Source organism: Ornithodoros turicata, unplaced genomic scaffold (genome assembly GCF_037126465.1).
Source record: "Ornithodoros turicata isolate Travis unplaced genomic scaffold, ASM3712646v1 ctg00000968.1, whole genome shotgun sequence".
In the NCBI taxonomy this organism is placed as follows: domain Eukaryota; kingdom Metazoa; phylum Arthropoda; class Arachnida; order Ixodida; family Argasidae; genus Ornithodoros; species Ornithodoros turicata.
The window spans coordinates 229818-256404 of NW_026999431.1; the positions used below are offsets into that span (position 1 = coordinate 229818).

The 26587-nt window shown below is 45.6% G+C and overlaps 1 protein-coding gene across 1 annotated transcript in view; it reads left to right on the top strand.

The window, feature by feature from the left end:
- LOC135376001 (uncharacterized) overlaps positions 1-24237 on the top strand; it is an 83649-nt gene extending 59412 nt beyond the window's left edge. The window contains exons 6-10 of the mRNA XM_064608623.1: positions 6680-6804; positions 12141-12261; positions 14647-14780; positions 22386-22475; positions 23894-24237. Of these exons, the coding sequence (XP_064464693.1) occupies positions 6680-6804; positions 12141-12261; positions 14647-14780; positions 22386-22475; positions 23894-24237 (814 nt within the window). The remainder of the gene's footprint in view (positions 1-6679; positions 6805-12140; positions 12262-14646; positions 14781-22385; positions 22476-23893) is intronic.
- Positions 24238-26587: the final 2350 nt, after the last annotated feature.

The following is a 26587-nucleotide window of genomic DNA, read 5'->3' on the forward strand; positions in this document are numbered from 1 at the left end:
CATTTCCATTCCAGTCGGAGGGGTGTTCGCTGTGGTGTGCCAAACAGTGCCCAATCAATCTGGCGTTATCAACGCTGTGTCGCCTGTTTGTGTTTTGGGCGATTGTGTCTGAGATAATGCGGAGAATCGATGTCATGCCACGTGCCTGGAAAGAGGTTGGCTCATGGGCACGCGTCATCCGAAACTCTCATTGTGGGATCGAATGAAATGAATCACAAGTTCTCACTTTCAGAAAATTTACTGTGCTCAGAATAGAGGATGCGAAGAGACTTGAAATAATTAACAATGTGAATCGCAAAACCATCGTAATTTTTAAATAGTAATAAAAGAATGCCTTTATCGTGTGGCATCTCGCGTTTTTCAGGAGTTTCTTGGAAGAACAGCCAATTAGTACACACAAACATTTGTGTGCATGCTGGCACACAGTCGGGGAGTCACCGTGAAGGATTCCTATTATTGGTATTTCTATTTGAATGATGATCAGAACTAGATTCACTATGACCGCTTGTGCGTCTGGAAATACTTGTTGAGTGTGTTACGTAGGACCATGGTTTGCAAATTCAAAGTGACGTCACCAAAAGCGACGAGTGCGGTGTGCTCCAATAAGATGGAGGTGGCTTCGCGTTCGCTTAATTTGGGAGGTTTCACCGCACGACTTGCTTCGCGTGACGCCAGCGAAGCGTCGAGCGCCTGTGCGAGCCGAGGGTCCAATTCGATGGGCTTCACGTCTACGGGTAAGACGAAGTCGTATCGCGATTTATTGTACGTTGTTGGAGCGCGCGTGCGCGCAGTGGAAGTAGAAGAGAGCGAAACCGAAACGGGGAGCGCCCGCGAGGAGATGACCGCTGGATGCCACCAGCGCTGAGGGCGCTAGGAGCACGTGCATGCGTAGCGGCCGCGGCGAGGAGCTCCACTCACTTGCGCGCTGGCTCTTGTGGAGTGATTATGTGCGGTCAGTCACTCCGCCGTCTCTGCATTGCGTCAGTTGATCCTTGACTGTCGTCGGGATCGGACGCACCGTCGCCGTGGGGGAAAGGTGACTGATTTGCCGTGCCCGATGTTACCATGCGCATGTTAAGCCTTTTCTCACATGCTTGCCGTAACGGATAGGCCTTATTCCTCGTACGCGCATGCTTAGAGTTGTTTAGCAGAGACCCGTAGTGTACCAAGCCTGTTGACGCACATTTAGCGTTGTGAGCCTAGCATTTTGTGGTTGTCGTCTTGTGTTACCTGTTGAATTTCGTAGCGTTGTGCGGTGAAGCTGAGGTTAGGCATAACCGGTCGCCCCTAGGCCTTTTCCCAGATGTGTACTGTTTTCTCCGTGCTGTTTAGCAGTAGCGGTTTGACCTTTCCCACGTGCTCTGGCATGCCTAGACTTGTTGAGCAGTGTTGCAATTTTACCTGCCGCTAGTATCTTGTTCTCTGTCTTTCTCGCATAGAGCTATGATGGTGGCTCCATCTGGTGCGATGCCTTGCAACTAGGTAGCCAATTGTTGTCGATCTTTGCAACTACCAGCCGTCAACAAGCAACATGGTGGTCGCTAGTCACTCGTGTGTTCCGGAGCGGTTTCTTCGCCGCGGCATCGTCGATTTTCGAAGAAATTGTTTCTCTCCCCTCTATTTCTATCTATTTTTTTCTTTTTTACGGACACAGGTTGCCTCCAACACACAGCTGGTCTGGACACGAGTTGGATGCTCCCCAATTAATGTGATGACTCTTTGTAGGGTGCTGATTAATGTGGGGGGTCCCATTTAACTGTAATTGCTAATTAAATCGTGTTTAGACCAAGTTGTGTGTTCGCGGCAGTTTGTGTCCAGTCTGTACTACTTGCGGTAACAGGGGTGTCCATTGTTGTACTTGTATGGGGTACCATTGTATGGTGATTGCGGAAGTGAGCTCGCGCTGTCTATGCAGCGTTTGCTCGTTTTTGATTCGTGTACCCGAGACATGCCAATAGAAACTGATAAGGATCGCTGTCGTTGTTTCGTTGGCACACACCTGGAAACTGGTTTGTGAACCCGCACAGGTAATCCGTACCACTCTGCACTGCTTCAGTGAATGAAAACTCGGGTCAGAATACAGCTGACGACGATTCTCCTATGAATGTTCCCTTTGCTCCCTTTCCTTATTCGTTTTTTTCGTCGCCGCTACTTGTCGAAATAGAGATGACAGTTAGCTAGACAGTTAATTAGACAGTTGACGTATGCTATCTGCCTTGCGGACGTAACGGGCAGCGTGTTGGTTCTTCTCAGTGCGCGAAGCTCTCATCTTTTCCGCTGGCGCAGAACCACTGACAATATCCCTTTTGTACGTAAAAACGATAGCATACGATGCACTGAACTCTCTAGCTTGTATCTTTTAAAGAAGTAAAGAAGACTTGCACGCAGTCACATCTCACGAAATGTTTTCCATTTCGGGAGAGCGGATTTTCCATATATGTGCACATGCTGACACACACGAAACACAAATATGTAAACAGGTGAGTGAGAACGGGAACTCAGTAGAACCCTGATGAAAAAAAGCCAAATAGGTTGTATGTGGTCCTATTTATCCTATACAAATTTATGTAGGATCTTTATGTCCTATTTTGTATCATGTGGGAAAGTTGTGGGATCCTACATGTGCTACATTCATTCACATATTGGTGAGTCATACGATCCTACATGTCTCATATTAGGCTATATATGAGAGTTGTGGTGTCCTACTTGTCCCATATGCGGCAATATAGGAGAGTTGTAGGACACTACATTGCCTATATCCGGCTACTTGGAGACTTCTAGGATCCTACAAGGCATCAAAAAGGAGCTATGGGAGATCTTACGTGACCTGTTTGGTTTCATGTGGAGAGGACGTGGGGAATTATTTTGAGATATGGAAGTGATATATTAACACAGCAACAAACGTTATTTGATTGCATATATATATATATATATATCCCTCAAAACTGGGGCCCAGAACGAACTAGTCATATTCAATCATGTTTGCCATGATATATTGTTTAGGTTGAAAACAACTGAACGGACTGGTTGCATTCATTTATGGAACATGCATAGAGTATGTCCATTACTAGTCCACGAAACATCAAGCATACAATGATGCGTGCATTCCTTTGAGTGCTATTTAGGCACAGACTTCGACAGCCGTGCGCAACCGGTCGAGGTGGCGGGTGAACCCCATCGAGCGACATTGCGGTGTCGATGGGCTTCTCGGTCTAATATCTAGGACTAAACCTGTTCTATCAGGACGCGGTTTGTTGTGACGGATTCCCCAATCCTTCCCCTTCACGTGCACGCTCACGGCTGGCAGGAAATCCTAAAAGTAGTCGAGGTACTTGGAAATTCCAGGCCTCCCTCTGCACTTCCGATAATTCGGAGCTCCGTAACATCCGCCCCGCTAGTGAGGTCGACGCCAGAATTTCCGTCCTAGTAGGACTTCAGTCCCTCTACGATCGGTCAAATGGAACCATGGGTCGGTCTTTAGCGGTTCGGGGGTTGTGGGCAGAGACTCCTTCGTAACTCTGTTTTTCTAAACTTTGGGGCCCTTTTTCGAAAGGAAGCCCGCGACGGACAGTTTTCATCTTTCTGGAGTGTACTTGCCTCAACTCGGTGAACGTGACAAAATTTACTACAGCTGTCAAAGTCTTCTGGTTCTCGAGCTACCGGTTTCCGTGTTTACACTCCTTCCGATACATGGAACTGCCGACCGTTTTTTTCCTAAAACGTTTCCATTGCACCTACAGAGTCGTGTTTGACAGAGTTTTGAAGCTCTCGACGTGCTCTTACTAACCGCTTTAATCCCGAAAGCGCGCGACTTTCCGTTCCCCAGATATGGGCTTTGGAGTTGGAGGGTCATGGCGCTGGCGCCAGCAAGCCTGGCTGACGCCGCTCGGAGACGCTTCCGTGAGTGCCGTTCCTTTAGTGCCGTAATCTCCCTTATCTAACGTCCAATTTACTGGAAATTTTGGATGCGTGTTCTCTGTTCTTTGCTCTACAACTTTTCAATTCACACCCCCCGTCTACTTACTACACGTCATGGCGTTATTCCCGAAATTCCTTAGGCTGACTCTCCTTCTGCAACATTCGTCCCTGTTTTTAGGTTTGAACCCTGCGGGAGATCTGAATCACTTATTAACGGATTCGTGCACTCCGAACACCGAACAGCTAGAAACTTGCGGGATCTTTCTATCTCTCTCCATTCTCGAGTGAGGACAACATTTCAACAGCGGCTCGTTATACATGGGGCTGAGGGCATTTTTTTTCGATATCGGTTGTTTGTTGGCGTAGACTTGACTTGACTTGTGAAGAATTGTGATTGACGGGGAAAACGTCCTCTTTCTAATGGCGCTGGTCGCCCGTACGCGCGACTTTCTGCTTTCTGGATGTAGCACGAGGAGAGCATGGAGGAGACGAGGAGAGCCGTTACAGGCGGCGCGCCCTTGGAGCTTGGAACGCTTGGAATGCCTCCAGCTCATTTGGAAGGGAAATCTTAGAAGCGTTCGGACGCGTGTCCAGAGAGCTCTCGTTCGGGAAGCGTCTTTCGTCGTAGTTTTGGTGGTTTTGGTGCCCCGCAGTGCTGTGACTGTGTTTCATGCCTTAGTAGTCGTATCTGGACCTGTTGCTGTGTATGTACCTTGGAAGACCGAAAGCTGTTGGATTTCGTGAATTGAAGGTTAGTTGTGTTCATATAATGCCATGTTTCATGCAACTTTTGCTTGGTATTCGTCCTAGCGTGTGGGTTCCTATAACTTTATCCGCTCAGTGCGATTATTACCCTATTGTTACCTATTGCCTTATCCTCCATCTGTAATCTCGTACTCTTACCCTGTTGGTTAACCTGTATCATCACTTAACATCAGGTTGAAGATATCATGTGTGATACTTCAGCGGCCCTGCTACAGGGTACCGGTGCTCTAAAGATACAGATCTTCGTTTTTTGGTTATTAATTCATAATAACTCAGCTTGAGTCATGCATATTTTCCCCGAGTGTGGAAGAAATATGGACAGAATGTAAATAATCGCGGATATTATAACTCAACATGCATTGTTTACACCCTGTTCAGGTAACACCTCACTGACACCCTTGCTGTAGCCCCAGTTGTCATAGTTAATTGATCTTGCTGCTAACAAACAAAACAATTGTCTTTGGACCTCAAGTAACAGCATATGTGGGAAGTCTGGTTAACCTGTGCATGTGTTTTGGCCCATTTTGTGTGACACATAATGTATATCCCTTGTTAAATCTAGCTTCCTAATTCGCTTGATTGTTTCAGATGCCTCCAAGAAATATATGTATCTATCTAAATATATCTATAGAGCTATCATCTAGCATGATCTGTAAAGGTGTTGAAGACTCTGTACATCAGACAAGAGTGTGATTGTTCAACAGACATGTCAGAGGGATGATGAACGATATGAATAAAAAAAAGAAAGAAAAAGCTGCATGATTTGTTATTTCCTAATATACACAGCACAATAGGGTGCACAAATTATACGGGATCACCATGAGAGACTTGGTATTCCGCCATTTTAGCGTGTATGTAGGAACCTATTTGCATGTAGGACCCAACGTAGGTCCCACAATCAAATAGGATCCTGTTTATATGTAGGATCGCATTTGCATGTAGGACCCACAATTAAACAGGATCCTATTTGTACGTAGGATTCTTCATCATGTAGGACCTGGTGTCATAATACCATATGGAGTCAAGTAGGAATTTCCAACAGGGAGAGAGTGAGCTTGTGGTCTGTGCAACGTATACTATTCCTTGATATGCTCAGGACACCTGAACTTGCGGTGTCGCTCTGGCAAGGGGTCGTACTAGCTGACTAGCGAGAGTGCTAACGTACTCGGTGATTGCATGCCAATTTGCAGAAAGGCCAAGATGAATGATACTGCAGGCTGAGCTCATAGACTGTTCCTTCTCCTCCTTGCTCTTTCTCCTTGCAGCTCCTTGTGCTTGCTTCTCCTCAATATTGGCGGCATACAGATTAGTGGCGACTTCATATAAGCGGATCGAGGTGTCGAGTTCAAAAACGATGTTGAGTCGAGCTGAAGCCACGCAGAGTCGAGCAGCGTCAACTCGACAGCGGGGGTGGGTTGACTCGCTCGACGCGATCACCGAAGTGCATGTAAATGCGCTCGGGCCGAATTCTGATCGAGCAAACTGTGCGACCGAGTCCATCCTGTCGCTGCGTCCGAGACAGCCATACGGTCAGTGCAGGCCAGCACAAGCGGGTCCAGAAAGAAAAACTGGAAAACGCATTCACTGCGACCGGCTCCCATTTGAGCGACTTCATGTAAGCAGTGTCGGGTCCAGTTCACCTCGACTTGGCAGCAATCTGGAGCCGCTCTGTCGAGTTCATATAAACGCGGCTACTGATGTGGGTCCGCTGTATGAACAGGGCAGCGGTGGGGAGGGGAGTATGTATTATTTTGTCAGAAAAAGTCGGCCAGCAAGGGCGGCATGCTATATCTCACGCAAATTGACTGTTTCCGAATTATCTCGATTTACGTTCGACGTAGCTTACCGATTCGAGTGCCGGGAAAAACTGTTCCATCTCTCCTGCGCAGTTCACTGTGCCGCTTTTTCTGCGTGACTCAATCAAGGGATGTTACGAGATGGCGTCAGAATGTCCCTGAAACTTCGGAGATTCTGGTATACGTCTTATCTCTTCCAGTGTGATCGAATACAGCAGGACTTGTGTTCCGGAAATACTTGCAAGACCAGGATGCGATGAAACGTTTCTTCTTGACCAGTTCTTTAAGGACATCAACGCCGACTGTGGAACATCGAAGCCAGTCTGTGAGTATCAAATAAAAAAGAATGCCAGGGCATAAAGCATGTTACATGGCTTGTGTCAACAATTGTGTTTCTAAATCTAGCGATAAAGTTGCCATATTTCACAAGCACTGCTGCCCCTGCTGCCATTATCGTCCCAATAATAATCGAAAAATTTGAAGTCTACTTTTAACTCCTTTATCCTGTAATATTTATCTTAATAAACCTGGTGGTGTGACCAGCCTAAGGCCATACATACCACTATGTTCAACAACATAACACTCACTGCTGGTAACAACGACAGGTAGGTACTTTTCACTACCTTCACAGCTTCACTCTTTACGTAAGCTACAACACTTTATGAAATAGTTGTCTCAGTTAGTACTTAAATACAACTCGTGAATGAACCTGTCGTAACGCCCAGAATGTTGGACTATTATTCCACTCAAAAGCCCTCAGTAAACACATAAGAATATGAGGGAAAAAAAGAACAACAAGACAAGTGTCTTCTGTGCAAATGACTCGAAATTAGAAGTATACGCAGTTCTCGAGTGCCGAAACGACAAGGCCTTGGCTGTTGGTAGCTTATATGGGCCAGAAACGGGGCCGATCTATCTGAACAGCCTGTACTGCGATGAGCCTCATTGCTCGAAACCACGTGGTCCTTTGACGTGGAGTAAGCGTCGCTCTTTTTGTGCTCAAGAGGTTTGGGGATTTTGTTTCGACTCATTTGCATAGCAAGCTTTAGCGATTTCTTCGTTCCGCACATCACCACCATTAATGACGTAGAGTATCGCCCCTCGCGATGATACTCCCCATTTATCATCCTAAAATAAAGCTGTTTTACCGATTTCTGTTTCAAAGTAAGTGTTCGTTTGAAGATACGTTAAACAACTCGCGTTTTGCCCAAAAAATGTAGGACCAAGAGCCAAGTACCATGTGTGCAAGATATCATCGCTGTTTCTCTCAGTTTTTCTTTTTCTTGTTGCAAAAGTCTAAGCAATGAAATAGCGCCCTGTACATAATCAAGCTGCATACAGGTGCGCATAATCAAGGCAGAAGGTAACTTTCTACTCGCTTATCTAACTAGAACCAGCCGTGCCGTTCACTTTGTTGCCTGTCACGTCATATAGTGCCACGCAATTCGCAAAACGTTGCAAGTGCAATGATACAGCCGTACATTTCTGAGTGACTGGAAGAAAATTGCGCGATTTTCTTTGAATTCAATGAACTTGTGACAGTAGCTGAAATCGAGGAGGGCCGGAAAGACATGACCGGAGGTTTACCACTAGCACACAGGGATATGCAGAAAAAGAAAAGAAAACATGTTTCATCATAAAGTATCGTAAAGAAACCTAAAATCAAGAAGAGCTGCAATCCTTTCAATTGAATACAATTGTGAAAAGCAGGGGAGGTAAAGGACACAGGCATAATCCCAACAACGAAAAAAAAAAACGAAAAGAGGCACTGCACCTCAAGCATTATCACGATCTAGGCGTCGATGCCAATGACCACACCCTTGAAACTAATAATAATAATAATTCCGAGCTTTACGTCACAATTATTTTCCATCATGTTCGAGCATAATAGACGACTGGCACAGGCATGGTTGAGGCCGTCCGCGCAATGCGTGCGCTGGAAGACCTGTTACCCGCATTTTCATCTAGAACTATACCAATAATAGATAAATAACTAAAACAATCCACAGGGCGCTCTAAGATAAAACAAAAGAAACTGGGAGCAGCAATGCCATTTTTGCAGCCAGACGGACACTCAGCGGAAAAGTACTTGTAACTACTGGACGTCCGAGTTACCTGGAAGTCAATATGGTACGGTATTGACTGTTTCCGAGAAAATGCGAGACAGCGGAATCAACGGCAATCATTATTTATTGACCCTTGTCTTATCAAAAAAGCTGAAACAAGCACTACTTTGAGGTTGAAATCGCCACATATTGATACGTAATCAGCAGACACCGGAACTACGCACTTCTCGAGCGAAGAGACGATATGACGTTCACCTTATCTGGTGGTGGTAGTGGTAGGTATGGGATGCTTATCGTAGTCACATTCAGGCGGGAACATCACTGTGGGGATCGAGCGCCCTTTGCGGACTTCACAGGGAACTGTGGCGACATATGTCTTAAAGCGACTGAGGAAAACACGCCGAAAACACCCAGACAGGACAGCCGCCATTCGGATTCGAACCCGGTTCACCTCCCAGTCACATAGTACCCACAATGCCATGGGAGCTGGGCCGGAAAGCGGCATATTAGGTCAACAGATCAGCCTTTAGTTCAATCAGCTTATTCGATATAAAAAACACGTAACCCTCTGACGTGTCAACACCCGTCGCAGGTTTTGCGCACGAGAGTGGCGTGGTTTCAGTTCTCATTTTACACCGCAAAATTGGGCAATTATTCTTTATAAATAATACTATACTATAAGCAATTTATGTTATAAATTGTGTTATCGTTTACGGATGTTTAAAAATAGAGGATAAATTCGTATGATGATTGGGACCAATTGTGCTGTCTTGCATTCCTCCACAAATGACTAACTCAGTTAAGTTTCACTTTATTTCATTTCATATTCCTCTTTTGCACGTGCATAAATATTATTAGACGTGAGAACAGTGAAAAAAAACTGTGTTAAGCAGCTTCAGCGCCGCGCCGCTAAACACGATGGCGGATAAATAAGCGCCGTTATTTTGCAGATTTATAACTCTTACTTCATGACCGGATATATCCGCCACAGGGGTTAACCGCCACGGCTTATATAATCCTCCACGTTATACGTCACGTGCTCTATGCGCCACGTCTCCTGTACGTCCCCAGTGTTATGCGCTGAGCCTTCTATTGGCTTCAGTCAGCATACGCTATTTCAAATAAACGCTATGCCTCCAGTCACCACACTTCACTCACCTGTGTGGAAAGCAAATTCGGTATACCTTTATTGACCCAAGGCACACAAAGATCATGTACAGCACCGATACTTTTGGCATGTATGAGGCCTGCTGGTGTATTTCTGAGGAGGCAGGTTGTTGCATTTTCACAACATGCCCGTGCGGTTCTTGCAGGTGATCTTGGTGGAAACATGTGCAATGCAGAATAACAGTGTTCCATTTGATATGCTTGTATCGAAATGCATTGCCCAGATGGCAAATTAGATACAACAGCAACACACATTAAGCTGAAAAAGCTACCTAAACGTGCTGTTGCCTTGCCGATTCGACAAATTACAGCACGTAACAGTACTCCACCAGGAACACAAATTACTGATGAACCGGTAGGACACTGTAGTGGATGAGTCACTTGAACATACAAGGACTTGTTCATTTGAAGTTGAGGGACAAGGATTACCATGGTAAAACCAATGTGGGTATGATGCCCGTCCATTCTCACTCTAGTGGGCTGCAGTGTACATAATATCGCACAGTACCTCATAAACAACATAATTAAATAACAGCACAGTTCTCAACGCTAATATACAGTTAGGATGGCAAGATATTAACGACACATCCGTTAAATGGCCAAAATATCCTGCAGTAAAATCAAAGCTCGTAGGTGATTTCCACATTATTCGAGATCCCAATAAGAGGCATCTATGTTTTGCATCTAGTCTCTCTGGCCCAGGTTTGTGAAGAAAACCAGCGCAGACATTCAAGGATTTCTGCAGTTACTCGAATAATTGGTGACACTCTTTCGTTCACATGTCCACAATCTTCTACATACAAGCGCTGTCATTTTTATCGTGTTAATATGCCTCTGTTTCTAATTTGTTATTGAGACATGAATTATGTCGCATAGATACGATCTGACAAGGTCGTTGTTTGAAGCGGTCAAAAATGAACGCCTGCTGCTACGAATGATTCGAAATTTCGTTCGAATTTCGTTCCCCGAAATATTTAGATGAGTGTTCCCCCAGGCCGATTTCACGTCAGGTCATGCAGGTAGGTCCCATTGACCTCCAGATTTTTATTTTTATTTAGAAGTTCATCATACATGATGATAAACAGTAATCGAACGGTTTCTACCGAATAGCTTTTATGCCAAAAAATCGAGAAAATCCGACCTCGAATTCGAGTGTTTCACTTTTTGCCGTCTTTGGAAGCGGTATCTCTCCAGTTTTAGAAGAAATTCTTGCGTTCTTTTAGTATGCATCCTTTAGTATGCGTCCAGGCCAGCAGGACAATCGCAAATTTTGGTGCGCAGGTCGAATGCTCTGTGATATAGAAAGTGGCGAATATGCTCTCTAGTGGAATTTTGTTCCAAATTCGACGCGTGATTTCGCTGGTTGTAGGTGTCCCCACTGCTACATTTAGTATCATTTGTTTCCATATTTTAATGCTCTTTCATTTTATCATTAATATTATATTTTATCCACCATGCGTGTGTATCCTACACGTATCCGCTGAAACAGGCAAACGTTTAGACATAATTAAAGAAAAAACACGGAATTTTACGCGTCCATTTCCCGAAAAGACCACTTTGTATTTCAATTATGTTTTGCCAATGCATTGCCAGGCCTTAGACCTTTTGTCTACCACAGGGAAAAAAAACTGCTTCAAATCCTGCACACGAGCGATAAGCGCGTTAAAAAATGGTCCTATAAACGGCGTTTGTACCTATCTGAGAGGGGCTGGCGGTATTGCTGGTTGGCGGTTCTCTGTCGTTGTCCTGTGTGGCTGCAGGACGGACTGTCGCCAGTTAAGTATGAAAGAAGGAAAAGTTTGACAGGGAGGAAAACTAAACACGAGTGCAACATAACGTAACAACACAATCACTGAAAGGTGATTTACCGGTGTAGATGTACAGAGCTTCGTTTCCTTTCTCTGAGGCGACCACGAGAGCTGTTTGTGCTGGCAGCATGGTTAATATTTCGTAAACATGCTCGGAGGGTATACTTACCGGCACTTTCATGACCGCCCGGCGAATGCCAATTGTGCACGGATGCCCCGACTGGCAAGTTCGGTGAGAGTTGCACGATGTCAACGGTGCGTTCAACGGAAGCGATGTCGCAATGTGTCACAGCCGTGGGGAGACTGCCCCAAAAACTAGCGCCGTCCGCCTAACTCTAACCTCCGGCAGGACGCCGAATGGTGCACGCAAAGTGATGCAACGTCATCTTATTGCGTGATTTTTCTCGTTAACGTTTCGGTGGCGCTGTGGATAAGGCTGCAGGCAATTAACGAGGGCAGTAAAATATAAAGGGTTTGATCCGCCACCGGGTTTTACCACTGATATATCTATGTGGAAGAAGTGAAGCTGGGAACAGGGGATATTCCATAGGCAAGTTATCAAAGGCGGACTCATGCTTTGTATTATGAGTACCCAAATATATCACACTGTTCGTTTTCAGGCTTGGCGTGCAATCAAAAAGCAATATCAGATGCGGAAGATGTGTGCTTGAGGAAATACGAACAGGAACACGGAATCATTTCTAGGGGCCTGATGTCCGGCAACGACAAACGACTGTGCTGGTAAGCTCTTCGTCGTGTGCGTCCGGCGGTTTTACTGCGGCATCATGAGAAATAAGAAAATGCGTGAACAATCTTAAATTTTGCTGAATGGTTTGCTTATATGGGCCAAATGTAGGAGCAGAACTCTGCAGAATGCTTGACACCCCCCGTGCAGGGCAAATACTTTGTTGTTTTAGGTTCAGACACCTGTCGATAATGATACTTCAAGCTGCCTACGGTTCCTCATAAGCCACTGGCAGCACTCCAATGAATTATGGTGTACTGCTAGAGAGGACAACGCGCTGTGGGCTTTGGTTTGGAGAAACATTAACGCGAATACTTCGCGTCATTTCACCAAGCGCCCTAGCTGTCGGGTCCAGCTGATACATTACGGTTGCGTCTGCGGAGACGAAAGAATCCGCTAGTCTCCTCATGCCTTGTGGATGGGTGGATGAATAGTCGCTTTTCTCGATCGCAGCGCCATGGATAGCGCTGGAGTTAGGCAAGCTCCATGGGATGCGGCTTTTTGAGGCGGCCGCACATTCTGCGCGGAATCTGTTATGGCATGCGTTCCCTTTGCATTTAATTTTCATTGTTTTTACGAATGCAATTCCTAAAGTTGCTCAGTTACAGGTGGTTGGACAAAACAATCCTGGGTGCAATGTCTCCTCGCGTCTTCCAAAACGATTCCAGACTTAAAAAACTTCCAAAACCGGCAGGTCGCACGGTTGCATTTGCAACAATGCAACTCTACGACCATATGAGGCACACACCGGGTATAGACGGAAGTGTGTGCATTAACTCGCAATATGCAGCACACGAAGCAGACAAAGCGGTTGTCCGCCTAGCGTCCTGTCGTCCTTCAACACCATGTCTACGTTTCATCCAACCCGAGTCGCTCGCATCAGCCCTCTTGCAGCATCCATTTTATTTCCATCGCAGGAATCGCACACGCTCATACATGCATCCTATATGTATTCCTTTATTTTAAATATAACCAACTACTTGAATGGGATATACAACAAACAACTGCGCGTTTACAGGGCATGTCAGTATGAAGTATGCACAAAACACATTACATACCGTTGCACACAGCGCCGTTCATACCGATCTTAACGCACATCTGGCTGTGTTCTCTCAAGCCTCATATTCGCCTGCGAGCAGAAGTTAAAAGCAATGGTAACAACGTAAAAAAAACGAAAATGTCTGACACATCGACTACATATACCTTAAAAACGGAAAAAATCCTGAAAATGAAATCCCCAAAAGCGCCAATTGCTTGACATCCATCACGCACGTTCTCACGCTTCGACGTTTGGTAACAGACTGATGAATAATACGGTGGGGGAGGGGGGGGACTTGCACAAACGCTTCCTCTTAAGCCCTGTTGAATGTTGCACAGAATGCAAAAACAATAGTTTCAAATAACAGCAGTAATACAGAGTTATCACGGCACATGTACTTTTGTGGAAATATTCAAAAAAATTCAACGATTTTCAAGGCGGACGGATCACTATGTGGTGCGGCGTTGAAAACTTGTTACAACGCGCCCTCCTTGGCCTAGGCGCCAGCGGCCAGCCTCCGCGACATTGGGCAACAGCTATTTGATTTGTTAGGAATAATTTTAATTACAGATTTCCATTCAATTTTCATTTCCTTAAGTGACATATTTTGCGATACAATGCGTATTCTGGAATTTCATTTGTCCGAATAAGACCAGTTCCTCGAATTAGTTCATTTTCTGCACGTACGTACAGCGTTCTTCCTAATCATATCATTACTTAATTTTAGAATGAGCATGTACCGTCGGTCACTATTACGCCCATTCCTCCAACAACTGGCGTCTCACTTATTGTATTACCAACATGCCCAGCAGCATGGTTGATCTCGTTAAATCAATTGGAAAACAGTTTCTCATTGATACCCATTAGAACAATTCTTCCAACTGACTGCTCATTCCTTGTATTGGCGGAGTCTGTGATACATAAAATGTTGGATCTCATTAAATCAATTGCAAATCAGCCTTTCCCATTGGCATCCATTAAACCAATTCATCCATTCGGTTCGTTATTCCGTGGATGCGGTCTTCGCCACACAACGCAGCGGAACCCAGTTTCGGGAAGGCAGCTTCACTGCAAACGTCCAATTCAGTCAATGATAAATAGTCGTCCTGCACACGTTGGACGAATTGGCAGTCCTGTTTCTCATTGAATCTAATTAAAATTGCGGGAAGAATTCAATGTGATCACGTCTTGTATTCCCTGCAGGGTTGTGCTTCAATGTCACGTGTTGTCTGTCTTACAATCCGGAGCTGGTTTGTAATTAGTGCGAATAGTAATAGTAGAATTTATTAGCCACGAGAAGGTCCGGGTCATGTAACAGATATCTGTCTGCTATCTTTTGCAGCATGTTGGACTACAAGAAGAATTGTGTTCCAGGCCAATTAAAACCAAAAGGTTGTGGTGAACAACTGCTTCAAAATTATGTTGCAAAGATGCAGAGTGAAATGAGATACAAATGTGCAGCATCAAACTCGATGTGTGAGTATAACCACAGGAAGAGCGCTGGCGCATAATGCATCGTACATGTGTTCGGGGAACAGTAGCTCTGATGACGTCGGTGGCAAAGGTCACCATATCGCAGGCGGAGTGTGTTCTAACTGGTTATAGCCTATGCTGTCTTCCGTTGTCGTTTTAAGGATTGCTACATTTTTTATATATTTTAATGCTCAATTAATTTGTAATGGTGATCGCAACTAAGGTGGTAGTGTGACCAGCATTATCGCACAATTATTTATATATTCAACATGATGGCACTGACAAATGACCAAATTCAAAGAACCGTATCGTTAGCGCAGGGAATTGAGGGCGTGGCATGAAATTTGTGAGTGAGATTACTCCTTCGACACGCAACGCTTATCGGCAGGGCCTGATTAACGTTGCAGCTCGTGTTTGGAGAAGCGACACAAGAAGGCCAAACAGAAGATGACGCTTCCCTGTGGGGGGAGGCGTGATGTAGGGGGAAGGTGCAACGCTTCCCTGCTGGGTCAGATCATGCTGCACAAACTGAATGCGTCAGTATACGTAAAAGCCAACAAGGCACATGCGAAAAAACACAGAAAAACAACGGCTCTACACTTATGATAGTTGCAACCAAATGGTGTACTTTCTCGAACTTTCTCAATAGTAGTTTTTTATTTCCTTTTAAGAGTAGAATTGTTTGATATGTACAAGGTGTGTTTTATTCGATACATATTTTATTGGAAAGCGTTGAGAGCAGCACTGATGTCATCTTCGTAGGCGACTTATGCGGTCAGGCGGATACCCGTAGGGCAGTGTATGCAAGTACTGGACGAAAAATGTTAACTTCATTATTCAACGAAGTCATTGCATGTTTTCTGGGAAACGTCCATTACTGAAATCCATCGTCCTTATGAAACAGCCAAGAAGCGAACGAACCTTGTTATATAGATTGACAAACGTTTGCTATGCAAGTGAACCAAAACAAGGACAACGTACGTATCTACGTACGCGCTACGCCAGTGCCGTTTCTGTCGGCGGCGATTGGTCAACTTTGGGTATGGTGGTCCTGTGGCGCCAGGCAGTGAGGTACTGGGGTTCTAATCCCGGTGTCAGTTGTGCTGTCCCGGTTTTTCGTGGGTTGTCCCTCAGACGCTGTGACATATATGTCGGAGAGTTCCCTTCGAAGTCGGCCCAGGACCCACTTTCCCCAATAGCGGTAGTGGTGACGTTGCCCACCCCCGTGAGCTTGTGGGTCACACGCAGAAAAAGAAAAGAAAAGTACAAAGACGAGGCTGGGAGCGAACAGGACACATCTGAACAATGCATGTTCTTCGTGTACGCTCATTTTGCTGTTATTCATTTTTTTGTGGATATTATCCGTTAGTGGGCATCATACGCATGGGACAGTAGTGGCATGCACGAAACCTTGTAAGGTACCTCACTGAAGGTACCGTACCTGTAGAGTATGCCACTCCGAAGGTACAGCACTTATAGCTAACAGATCATAGGGTTTACAGCTGGTATATGTATGCATCAGGTACTCAAATAAGGTAGGTACATCGTCTTGACACTCCTTATCTTGTATGCTCTACATGAGTATACATTTTGAATACAGTATACAATGTACATTTTGACCGGTACATTGGATATGGGGTATTCGTGCTCAGCGGTACTCAGAAATTTTAGAGGCTGTGCTGGCATTTGATGCACTTTGTCGACGCCGTTAGAAATATTTATACCTCTCAGGGTGTGAATCGCCTGTGCTATAACTTGTGCAGTCTTTGGTACACCTCCACAAAAGGTGAAATCTATTTTATGCCTGTGGGAGACCAGAATTTATACCGCAGTGGTATGTGAACTATGGTCTTGAAACGTATTTCACAGGTTTGACTTCCTAATCTAGCTCGCAAGAAAATTTAACAAAAACCGACTTTTCATAGCAACAATGACTCCCAGCAGGAAGTTGGTAATACTTTTCTAATTTACGTCTCGACACAACTCCGCATTGTGAAGAAGAGGGTATAAATTGGGTGGGGACGGTGTCTGGGTGCACGGCTGTTGGTTTAACGTGAAATGACGTGAAAGCGAAAGTGAATGTCAATATGTAGGTGTCCATCCATACAGCTGGATGCGGCGGCGTGTTCCGCGCACGTCCCCTCAACTTCGAGACATACCGGAAACGGTCTCGCTTCCTCGGCGCTGGACATTTCAATACGATGTAGAGCCCATGACTTCTCTTTCGAATGATATGCAGCATCTCTGTTTGAGGCTCGCTCTTCGGGCTGCGGCTGACATTTAAGTATTTTAAGTATTTTGCAAAGAAATATCGTCTAAGGTCCACTTGTCCCTATTGCCCATAGTTCATTCTCACTTAAGGTGATTGATCTCCACAATCACTAAACAAAGAGACAGGTACTACTGCGACGTGATCTCATGGTCGTGCGACTGAGTTGACTATATATCCAATTGAACGACAACAGTCTTGCATCTCCGGTGTCACGGAATTCCGGACTTACAAAGACGAGACTATATAGACGTGTTCATTTTGATAAGCTTTTATCCTGTGTCCGTCTGATTCGAAGGATGTTTCACGTCAAATATGTTGGCACAGTCACCAAGCATGGGTGTGAACCACAGTGAAAAAGTGCGCGCACATTACGCCACGCGTAAAAAATATGTGGGAAAGTTTCTACCAAACACGTTCCAGGCAGCACTACAGCTCGTAGTAGTATAGGCCCGCGATCAATAAAGCATTTGATTCATTGGCCATTGGGCCATTATCTCAAGGAAGGGTACCTATAGCATAGGTTGGGTAACGGATAGTGATGTGGTATACTGCGGTTTCGCCAATTCTGGCGCCGCCTTCACTGGTGAGGCTACCTTGCGAGAGATGTTGCCTAAATTTGTTGATGTCGTACAGATAACGTGCTGCCATCAGTCACTCACCATTCTCATTAAGATGCTGCTATTGGCGTCTGTATTTATTAACTAACTCTGTTTAACTCTGATGATGTTGTCTCTATAAAAAGTTATGTGGTACAAGACGTCCTGTAAGTCAAGGTTCATAAAATACTGAAACTATACGCATAACACAAGTCCCTACTATACCATCAGCGAGGATAGGAGCCTTTTCATCGGTGATCTGTGCCTTACACGTGGTATAAAAGGGGCATAGACTGTGTAATGAGATATACATGTTACTTTAGCCCTGTTCAGCAGGCAATTGGTGTTCGCTGATTCTTGTTGAGTGGAGCCAGCGCGGACTCTAGCCCCCTACTCCCAAGGTGTTATCCGACCGTGCTGAGAAATTGTGAGGCGAAGGGTAGGAGCCTTGAACGGTGGCGGTGGGGTTTGGTTGGTCAGTCTGTTTCTTTCAATGGGACCATCATCCTTATGGCCTGTATATCTGGCATAGCTTGGCATTCTGGGTCCTTAAACTCACGATGGCAATCTTCTGATATGGCGTGAGTTCAGGCCCAGCTAAGAAATCGCATGAAGCTCGACATCACGTGTTGGTGAGCTCGATCATGCCACATTTAGCACACTCACCACACAACATCGCACTTGTAAAGAGAGCAGGTGTGATGTTATCTTGTTAGTGCTCTAATATGCGGCGTCTGACACGCCAGGTCGACCTTCACGTGAGCTTGGTATTGCGGCGCTAACGGTTAGATTAAAATACTATGTCACTCTGGTTCGTACACCACGAATACAAGAGGGCTCCAGAAGCATTCTGGTGTCACAGCAGGCCACTCTGATGTGGACATCAAACATAGCATGCCAGTAAGTGTGCACATCAGGAGAACGTGACATCACCAGAATCGTCTCGTATCGCACCAGACAGTTTTGATGTGCACATTATCAACACCACAAAAGTCCAGGAACACCACAAAGCACCAGAATAATTCTGGTGTTTTTCATGTCGGGGTTATCATAACTCTGGCAGCTTCTCCCTGTGCGACTATGAAGTGTGGGTGACCAATCGGAAGACTCATTACGTAAACCTGAAATGGGCAAAACTTCTTATGCTTTGATCAGACACAATAAACGTGTTGGGACCGGCTGTCCCAACAGCCATGAATAACAATCTCTTTCACAGGAATATCTGATACTGTGCAGTGGTCACACACCTCTAGAAGGATGTCGTCGTTCTTTCTCCAGAAGGCAGTGTCATATCTTTCGTCAGACATTACCGAAATTAACAAACATCATTCAGGGACATATTGATCAAATGTACATGAGGGAGTGACAGCGACCACATCGAAACCATAGAATCGAAACATCGAAACCATAGAACTAATGTGTAGAAACATCCCTGCCTCCCTTCATCGTTTGCGTGGTAACAGCTCTTTCAGAAATCATCAAAATCTCTGTTGAGGAAATTTTGGAGAACCTAAAAGATCATTGAGTCATTGATGTCAGAATAATTAAAATATGCAAAAGTCATGATTGTCACCAATAGAGGCACCGTTCTCACTTTAAATAGCCCCACTTTTCCAGATAAACTGAAAGTAGGCTATATCTCTACCGATCTATATTTGCCCAACCCCTATTTGCCAAACTCCCTCAGGTGTTTTAAGTGCTATGGCTTCGTCCACCCATCCGATGCTTGTAGAGGATCTGCATGCTGTGCTATGTGCACCAAGCAGGGCCATGATTTCAAAGAGTGTGGACCCAAGCAGCACTCCAATATTGGATCCATATTGGCTGCCAACACTGCCAATATTGGTCCAATAAGGGATGCTAATATTGGACCCATATGGGGAGTGCATATTGGCAGGCCCATTTTTCGCCAATATTGCCAATATTTCTGTGATAATCCTCACGGGGAGTCCGTGTAATAATAAAACATTTTCTGTTTAATATTACTTCTCTCTCTTCTGATATTACTTCTCTCTTCTTTTTGCTTTTTCATATCTGAAAGTCTCATTGATCCACGTTGCATACAATTACAACAACACCGCATCGCCCCAAAGCGAAGAACAGGCGCGACACCTGCCTTGCTAAAGGACACATGCAATCGTGTTATGAAATGTAGGATGGGACAAGCTAAAGCTTGCCCGCAGCACATTTAAAAAATAGTACTGCTCTCGCCCTAAAAACGAAGAGCAGGATTAACTAGTGCAGGCAATCCCACGGAACTGCCAACTGTCCCTCAGGAGCCTTGGTTGGTATCACAATAGTCTATGAACCAAAAAGTTCCAACAAACTCAGGGAGTACGAAGGAGCGAAACACTTTCGTAACGGTGACGGACATACGCCTCTGCTACTCACACTGCTTGCAGTAACTTGAAAGCACCTAACTTTACAGAAGAGCCATCCCTTTCTACCAAACATTGTGTTTTTTTACTTGACCTAGCCGCAATTCCGTTATCATTAGAGGAACCAGCGACATTTTAGCCCGTACGAAGCGTCGGATCCGACTGTCGCGCATGCGCGGTAGTTGTATGACGCGTGATTTCGCTGAAACGGCCATGCTTACTCTCAGTCGGTTCGACCGATTGGCATTGGCATCGCGAAGCAAGGTAGCAAGAAGCAAGATTCTTTCAGAAAGTGGAAAGTTGAGTTGTCGAGTTCTAGTATGTTTAGTGTTTCGTATGTTTACTGTTTCGAACAATGTCCATGATCTGTGGGAAGTTGTTGGATGTAACGACGTATTCAATTGGGCATTTCACACGCATCAACGTCCAATCTTGTCGTGCTGCTCGGGCATTCTTGCAACGCCAAAACGTACCATTTTCTGCATTTTCAGCGAATATGGGGTTTACACGGGCAATATGGGGCCCATATTGCCAGGATTTTCCCAATAGTGGCTCAAACTGGGCAATATGAGGCACATATTGCCCAGTTTGAGCCACTATTGGGGAAATCTTGGCGAAACAGGTTCCGTATTGGACCCGTATCGCCGTTGACAAGCCACCATGGGCCCAATATTGTGTGCTGCTTGAGGAGGACCACATCACTGCGTCAACTGCGCAGGTGATCACTCTTCGTACAGACAGACAGCATAACAGGAAGCACAGAACACTCACCCCTTCCACAAACGCCGGCTTCTTCTGCTGAAGTGCGTGTAGTTCCGCCAACCCCTTGAGTGGCGTCCTCCTCACAGACGCCACTTTCGCCATAACCATCCGTGGACGTGAGCTCGATAGGGTGCGATGAAATGCGAGCTCGCAATGCCCATTCACAAACACGAGCATTCAGTCAAAAAGAAAGCCCAACTATGATCTATTGGGAAGTGACTCACCCCCTGATAATATCAGCTAAGGAACTGGTGGTTACCCGGAAAAAAAACTCCGAGGCAGCCAATAATGCCCGCGAAAAAAAATAAGATTGTCTCTGAGCTGCACACTCTCCTCTATAAAGCACACTCGTATTACACACTTCCATTCTTTTTTGTTGCCCTATGTCGATCATTCAGTGTAATTGTCGAGGCCTCTTGACGAATCTTGATGATATAAATGATATCTTAGACAGGTATGCTGGAGTCTCTTTTGCGTTACAATAACTTACCTGAATTCCAAATACACTACCTCCGACGATGAAACCTGTTCAATGAAGATTGTTTAGATGCAACACGTCCACCTTGTGGTGTTTCAATCCTTACACCTAAAACCGATGGGATGATCAATGGGACTCCTTTCCAGACTATAAAAGAGAGTTCCAGTGTGTTGGGTGGGCACGTGTGGAGTTCTGTGCATTATAACCAGAATTCTGCAGAGAAATAGAATTGATCCAGTGGACGTGATGGCAGTGTTAGATATGGCATGTCATTTAATATGTCAAAATACTTTAAGCACGAAGCTCAAATTGTGCTATAACAGAAGTTTCCGCCGTTAAGTCAGTGATTCAGCGAACCGTTAGCATGTTACGCAGATGGTTCAAGAACACAGTGAGTGAGATGTGCGATGGTAACTGAGATGTCTACGATCACATCACTTACCAGGTATCATGTCAATCTTCAGTGCTGAAGTCTATGAGAAGGTCATAGCATTAAATTACATATTGAACACACAGCTTTAACTCTACGGTTATTTACATTGACTCTCATACATACCTGAAAGCAATATGCAATTTACGAACCCAGAGAAACTTTCTCGTTCTGAGAGCCCAATGTCTGACCAATAGAATGATCAGACCTTTCGTTCAGGTTTTGCTGGGTACTGGATCATGGGGTATAGGCAGAAATGAATTTACTGACACAGCTCGTTGTTGCTGCTCACAAACACAAATCGCCCATTTTCCCATAGAAACTCCTTTCCACGTGCCATTAGACTATCGAATCGTTTACCTTCACCGATACGTCTCAGTTGTAAATCATACATTATATAAAACTGTTGTCCGTTTTTTTTTTAAATTAGTGCTGTTAATATATGTCACTGTTGTACAACTGTATTCCCGTGCTATTGATTTCCTTTTTGTTTTGTTGTACCATTGTCTGTGTTAGAAGGCCCTTGGAGCCACACAATTGGTAAATACATAAATAAACTAGATATTTCTAATTCGGCTACTTTTCAAGACAGCGCATTGCTGTTCCTCTGTTGTTAAACCATTCCACATACATTGGGCAGTTTCCAGGCGCCAAGAACATCGAAAAAAGAAAACCTTATATTTCGCTTTCAGGTACCGTTTGCCCACAAGGATTATTAGACAGTGCAAAGAGTACCTGCTACAACAATTATCAAAACGATCAAACTGCATCCAAACGCCATTGTTGGTAAGTTAAGTTGGTTTTTCATATGCGTTTCGAACGGCCACAACACATGTTTGAATGGATGGGTGACTCAGAAAAGTGTGAGAGAATAAAATCAGGAATGTCACTCGAGCTGTGCGGACCCATGCTTGCCGCTCCACAGTGGCGGATCCAGGTGGGGAGGTGCGGTAGTAGTAATGACTGGACACAGACTGCCGCCAACACACAACTTGGTCTAAACACGATTTAATTAGCAATTAGAGTTAACTGGGACCCCCCACATTAATCAGCACCCTCCAGGGAGTCATCACATTAATTGGGGAGTATCTAACTCGTGTCCAGACCAGCTGTGTGTTGGCGGGAACCCGTGTCCATAAAAAAGAAAAAAAATAGATAGAAATAGAGTGGAGAGAAACAATTTATTCGGAAATCAATGATACCGTGGTGAAGAAACCGCTCCGGAACACACGAGTGAGCAGCGACTGCCATGTTGCTTGTTGACGGCTGGTAGTTGCAAAGATCGACGACAATTGGCTACCTAGTTGCAAGGCATCGCACCAGATGGAGCCACCATCATAGCTCTATGCGAGAAACACAGAGAACAAGATACTAGCAGCAGGTAAAATTGCAGCACTGCTCACAAGTCAAGGCATGCCAGAGCGTGTGGAAAAGGCCTAACTGGTACTGCTAAACAGCATGGAGAAAAGAGTACACATCGAGGAAAAGGCTAGGGGCGACCGATTAGGCGTAACCTCAGCGTCACGACACAACGCTACGAAATTCAACAGCTAACACAAGACGACAAGCACAAAATGATAGGCTCACAACACTAAACGTGCGTCAACAGGCTTGGTACGCTACGAATCGCTGCTAAACAAGTCTAAACATGCGTGCACGGGGAAGAAGGCATATCCGTTGTGAGAAACATGCGAGAAAAGGCTTAACACGAGCGCGGTACCATCGCGTACGGCAAATCACTCACCTTTTTCCCCATGGCGACGGTGCATCTGATCCCGACGGCAGTTAAAGATCAACTGACGCACTGCGGCGATGACAGAGCGACTGTCTGCACGTCCTCACTCCACGAGAGCCAGCCACGAGCCTCCCGAGACAGCGCAAGTGAGTGAAGCGCCTCGCCGCGGCCGCTACGCATGCGCGCGCTCCTAGCGCGCTCTGCGCCACCAGCATCCAGCGGTCATCTTATCACGGGCGCTCCTCGCTTTGGTTTCGCTCTCTGCTCCCTCCACTGCGCGCGCGCGCGCTCCTAGCGGACAGGGGTGGCTTCTCTGTTTCGGTTTCGCACTCGTTTCATTGCGTGTGTTTATTTGAAAACGCTGTATAAAGGCAGCACGCACTATGCTTGCATCATCAATACGTGAAAATGTTCAGCTACCACGCTTACAAAATTGTCCCTGTACCCACGCTTGGTGGGAAGAAGTGGAGAATGAATGTTTCAACAAGGAGAGTCCCGGCAACGAGGTCGTCATCACTGCTTTTCGCTACGTGATAGACATGGTAGACTTTGGCAATATAGGAGGGATCTCTCCCGGGCCGCTGCAGAAGATGGTGCGTTGGATCTACACCCGTTACAAGTACGTCTGTATAACGGTGCCGGAAGGACCCCTGGGTCTGATGAGCGAATTTGTGAGCTCGACCAACGCTGAATTCAACTACATCTCTGCAGACATCGTGGACCTTCTCGCTCGTGCCATTGCTCATATTAGGTATGCCCTGCGGAAGCAGCGACATTTGCAAGCAGTCTACATTGTACTTTGTCACTGATTTATTGAAATACCGTTTGGTTATCGAAATGCAACGCATTAAAGAGTCTGAATAACTTTGACTAGACTCTGTGTTTTTTCATGAACACATCTCTATTGAATACATACAAAGACGTATCTTGAGTTGGTCTAGATGCCAACACCCTCCCTGACTTGCCTGGACAGAAATGGTGTGGGAAATCTTCATCGCAGTGTTGTCATTGTGCGGGTCACGGCACCAGCACGATGGTGGAATGGTCATTCTTTTCATACACCCATTCCGCTACCACACTGCCACGATGACCCGTGCTTCTCCTGTCTGCGAGAGAGAAAGCATGTCTCGACTAGAACTTTTATTCTCGATTATATGCGCGTGCACGAAAGACTTGCTCTTTGTTCCACGGTCACTCAATCCCTGACGACGATGCCTCTCTGGCTCTCTTCCGGGTTTTCCGATGCTGCACAAAGAGGGAGTACTATCGTAATGCGATACACATCAAAACACCAGGAAAGCTTACCGTATTCGCAGCTTCCATAAGGGAAGGAGTGTACGGCATCCACAAGATAGCGCTTGTCGTCGTAGGGGACCAAGCTCTTTTTGAGTCTCGAAATGGTGTACATTATTTGCTTTATACTCTAGATGGTGCACTGCTTCTGAGCGACTGTCTTTTCATTGAACAGAAAATCTTGGTACACTTCATGCAATAAGTGTTTCCTCACCACGTCTTTCTGAACTCCTTTCGCTCTCGCGATCTGTTTGTGTGTCCCACCCAAGAGAATGCTGTACATTTTAGCTCAGATGGCTACGAATTCCTGAATGGCACCACCTCCCATCTCGTCTTTGAAGTATCCCATCTGGTTCGCGTGCTCGTTGTTGAAAAACGGGTGGTCCGTCGGATAGGAAGACAAATCTAACTCATTCTCAATCTTCATCAGCTGCTCTTCCAGGCTTTCACACGTGAGATAAAAAATTATGCTGTCCGTATCGCTATAGATCAATTGCACTGGACACGTCAAGCGAGAAAAGAGCGACTCATAGATGAAGCTGTACATTCGGACTTTGGATATCTCTAAAATGGCAAAGCCCACGTAAAGGGAGTGCGTCCATTTGATGCGATGCTGTTTCATCTCGTACAAGATGCACTTGTCACTCAGAATGGGAAAATGCTGACTGTCGACAGAGCTAGCTTTTCGGAATGCGCTTTGTTTGTCGTAGGCTATACCGTACCTTTTCATGCGTCTCACAGTTTGTATCGACGTACCGAATGTACTGTTTGACATGGTTTTTCACAGAAGTCCCTCGAATTTTGTGGTCGCTGCATTCCTCAACGCGACGTTTCTCTGCACGAAGGTTCGCAAAAAGTTGTCTTGGTGGAAAGAGAGGATGTTGTGAACACGTTTTATTTTCATGCCCGGCCTCACGTACAGTGAGAGCAATGTATAATGAACGACGTAGCGTTCCTTGTCGCAGCACGTCAGCAAGAGTTTCTTTGTGGGAGGGGCGTTTAGCGCCAACGCGTGTTTCAAGTGCTGCTGGTAGGGGAACAGTTCGTTCTCATCCACGCACCTGTGCTCGCGTGCTAGGGGAAAATCCCTGGTGAGCGCGTGTAGTTCTTCGGGACATGACAAGTCTACCACATAGACGTAACCCACTTCCGAATCGTCAGGAATGTTGAGAAAATCGATCTCGTTCCACCTTGAAGGATCGACCCACTGCTTCGAGCTGTACTTGCAAAGATCGAGCGATTTTCGTCTTGATCGTGAAAGAAAAATGGCGCGCTACAGGGAGAGAGACGCGTAGAGTTTCTCCATGTCCCTCGACAGGTGTGAGCTGTAGCAGCCTGACAAAGGGTTCCCGTACGTGCAACCCCTTCGGCGTTTTCAGAGAGTAGACGTTATCCGCGGATTCTAGCGAGGCGTCCTGCTTGTGCATCTGGAAATACTTGTTGAGTGTGTTACGTAGGGACATGGTTTGCGAATTCAAAGTGACGCCGCCGCAAGCGACAGGTGCAGTGTGATGCCAGCGAAGTGTCGAGCGCCTGAGGGAGCCCGAGGGTCCAATTCGAGGGTCTACGGGTAAGGCGAAGTCGTATCGTGATTTATTGTACGTGAAATAAACGTTACATTCCGAAAAGGCTTTTCCGTTATCTGTCTCGAGATTCGAGGTGTTTTTTTCGCGATTTTCGCATCTTGCCTTTGATATCTGATATTTAAAAAATCATTGCTTATGCTGAGATCCATCAGACCGACTTTATAGCGATAGAGCTGAAGTGGGCTGTCGAAAGCTACCATGAAGGCTTATTCGACGGATACTTATCCATGCTGGCGTTCAAGGGGAGGTGGATGTAGATGTCTGACGTCATTTCCCAATC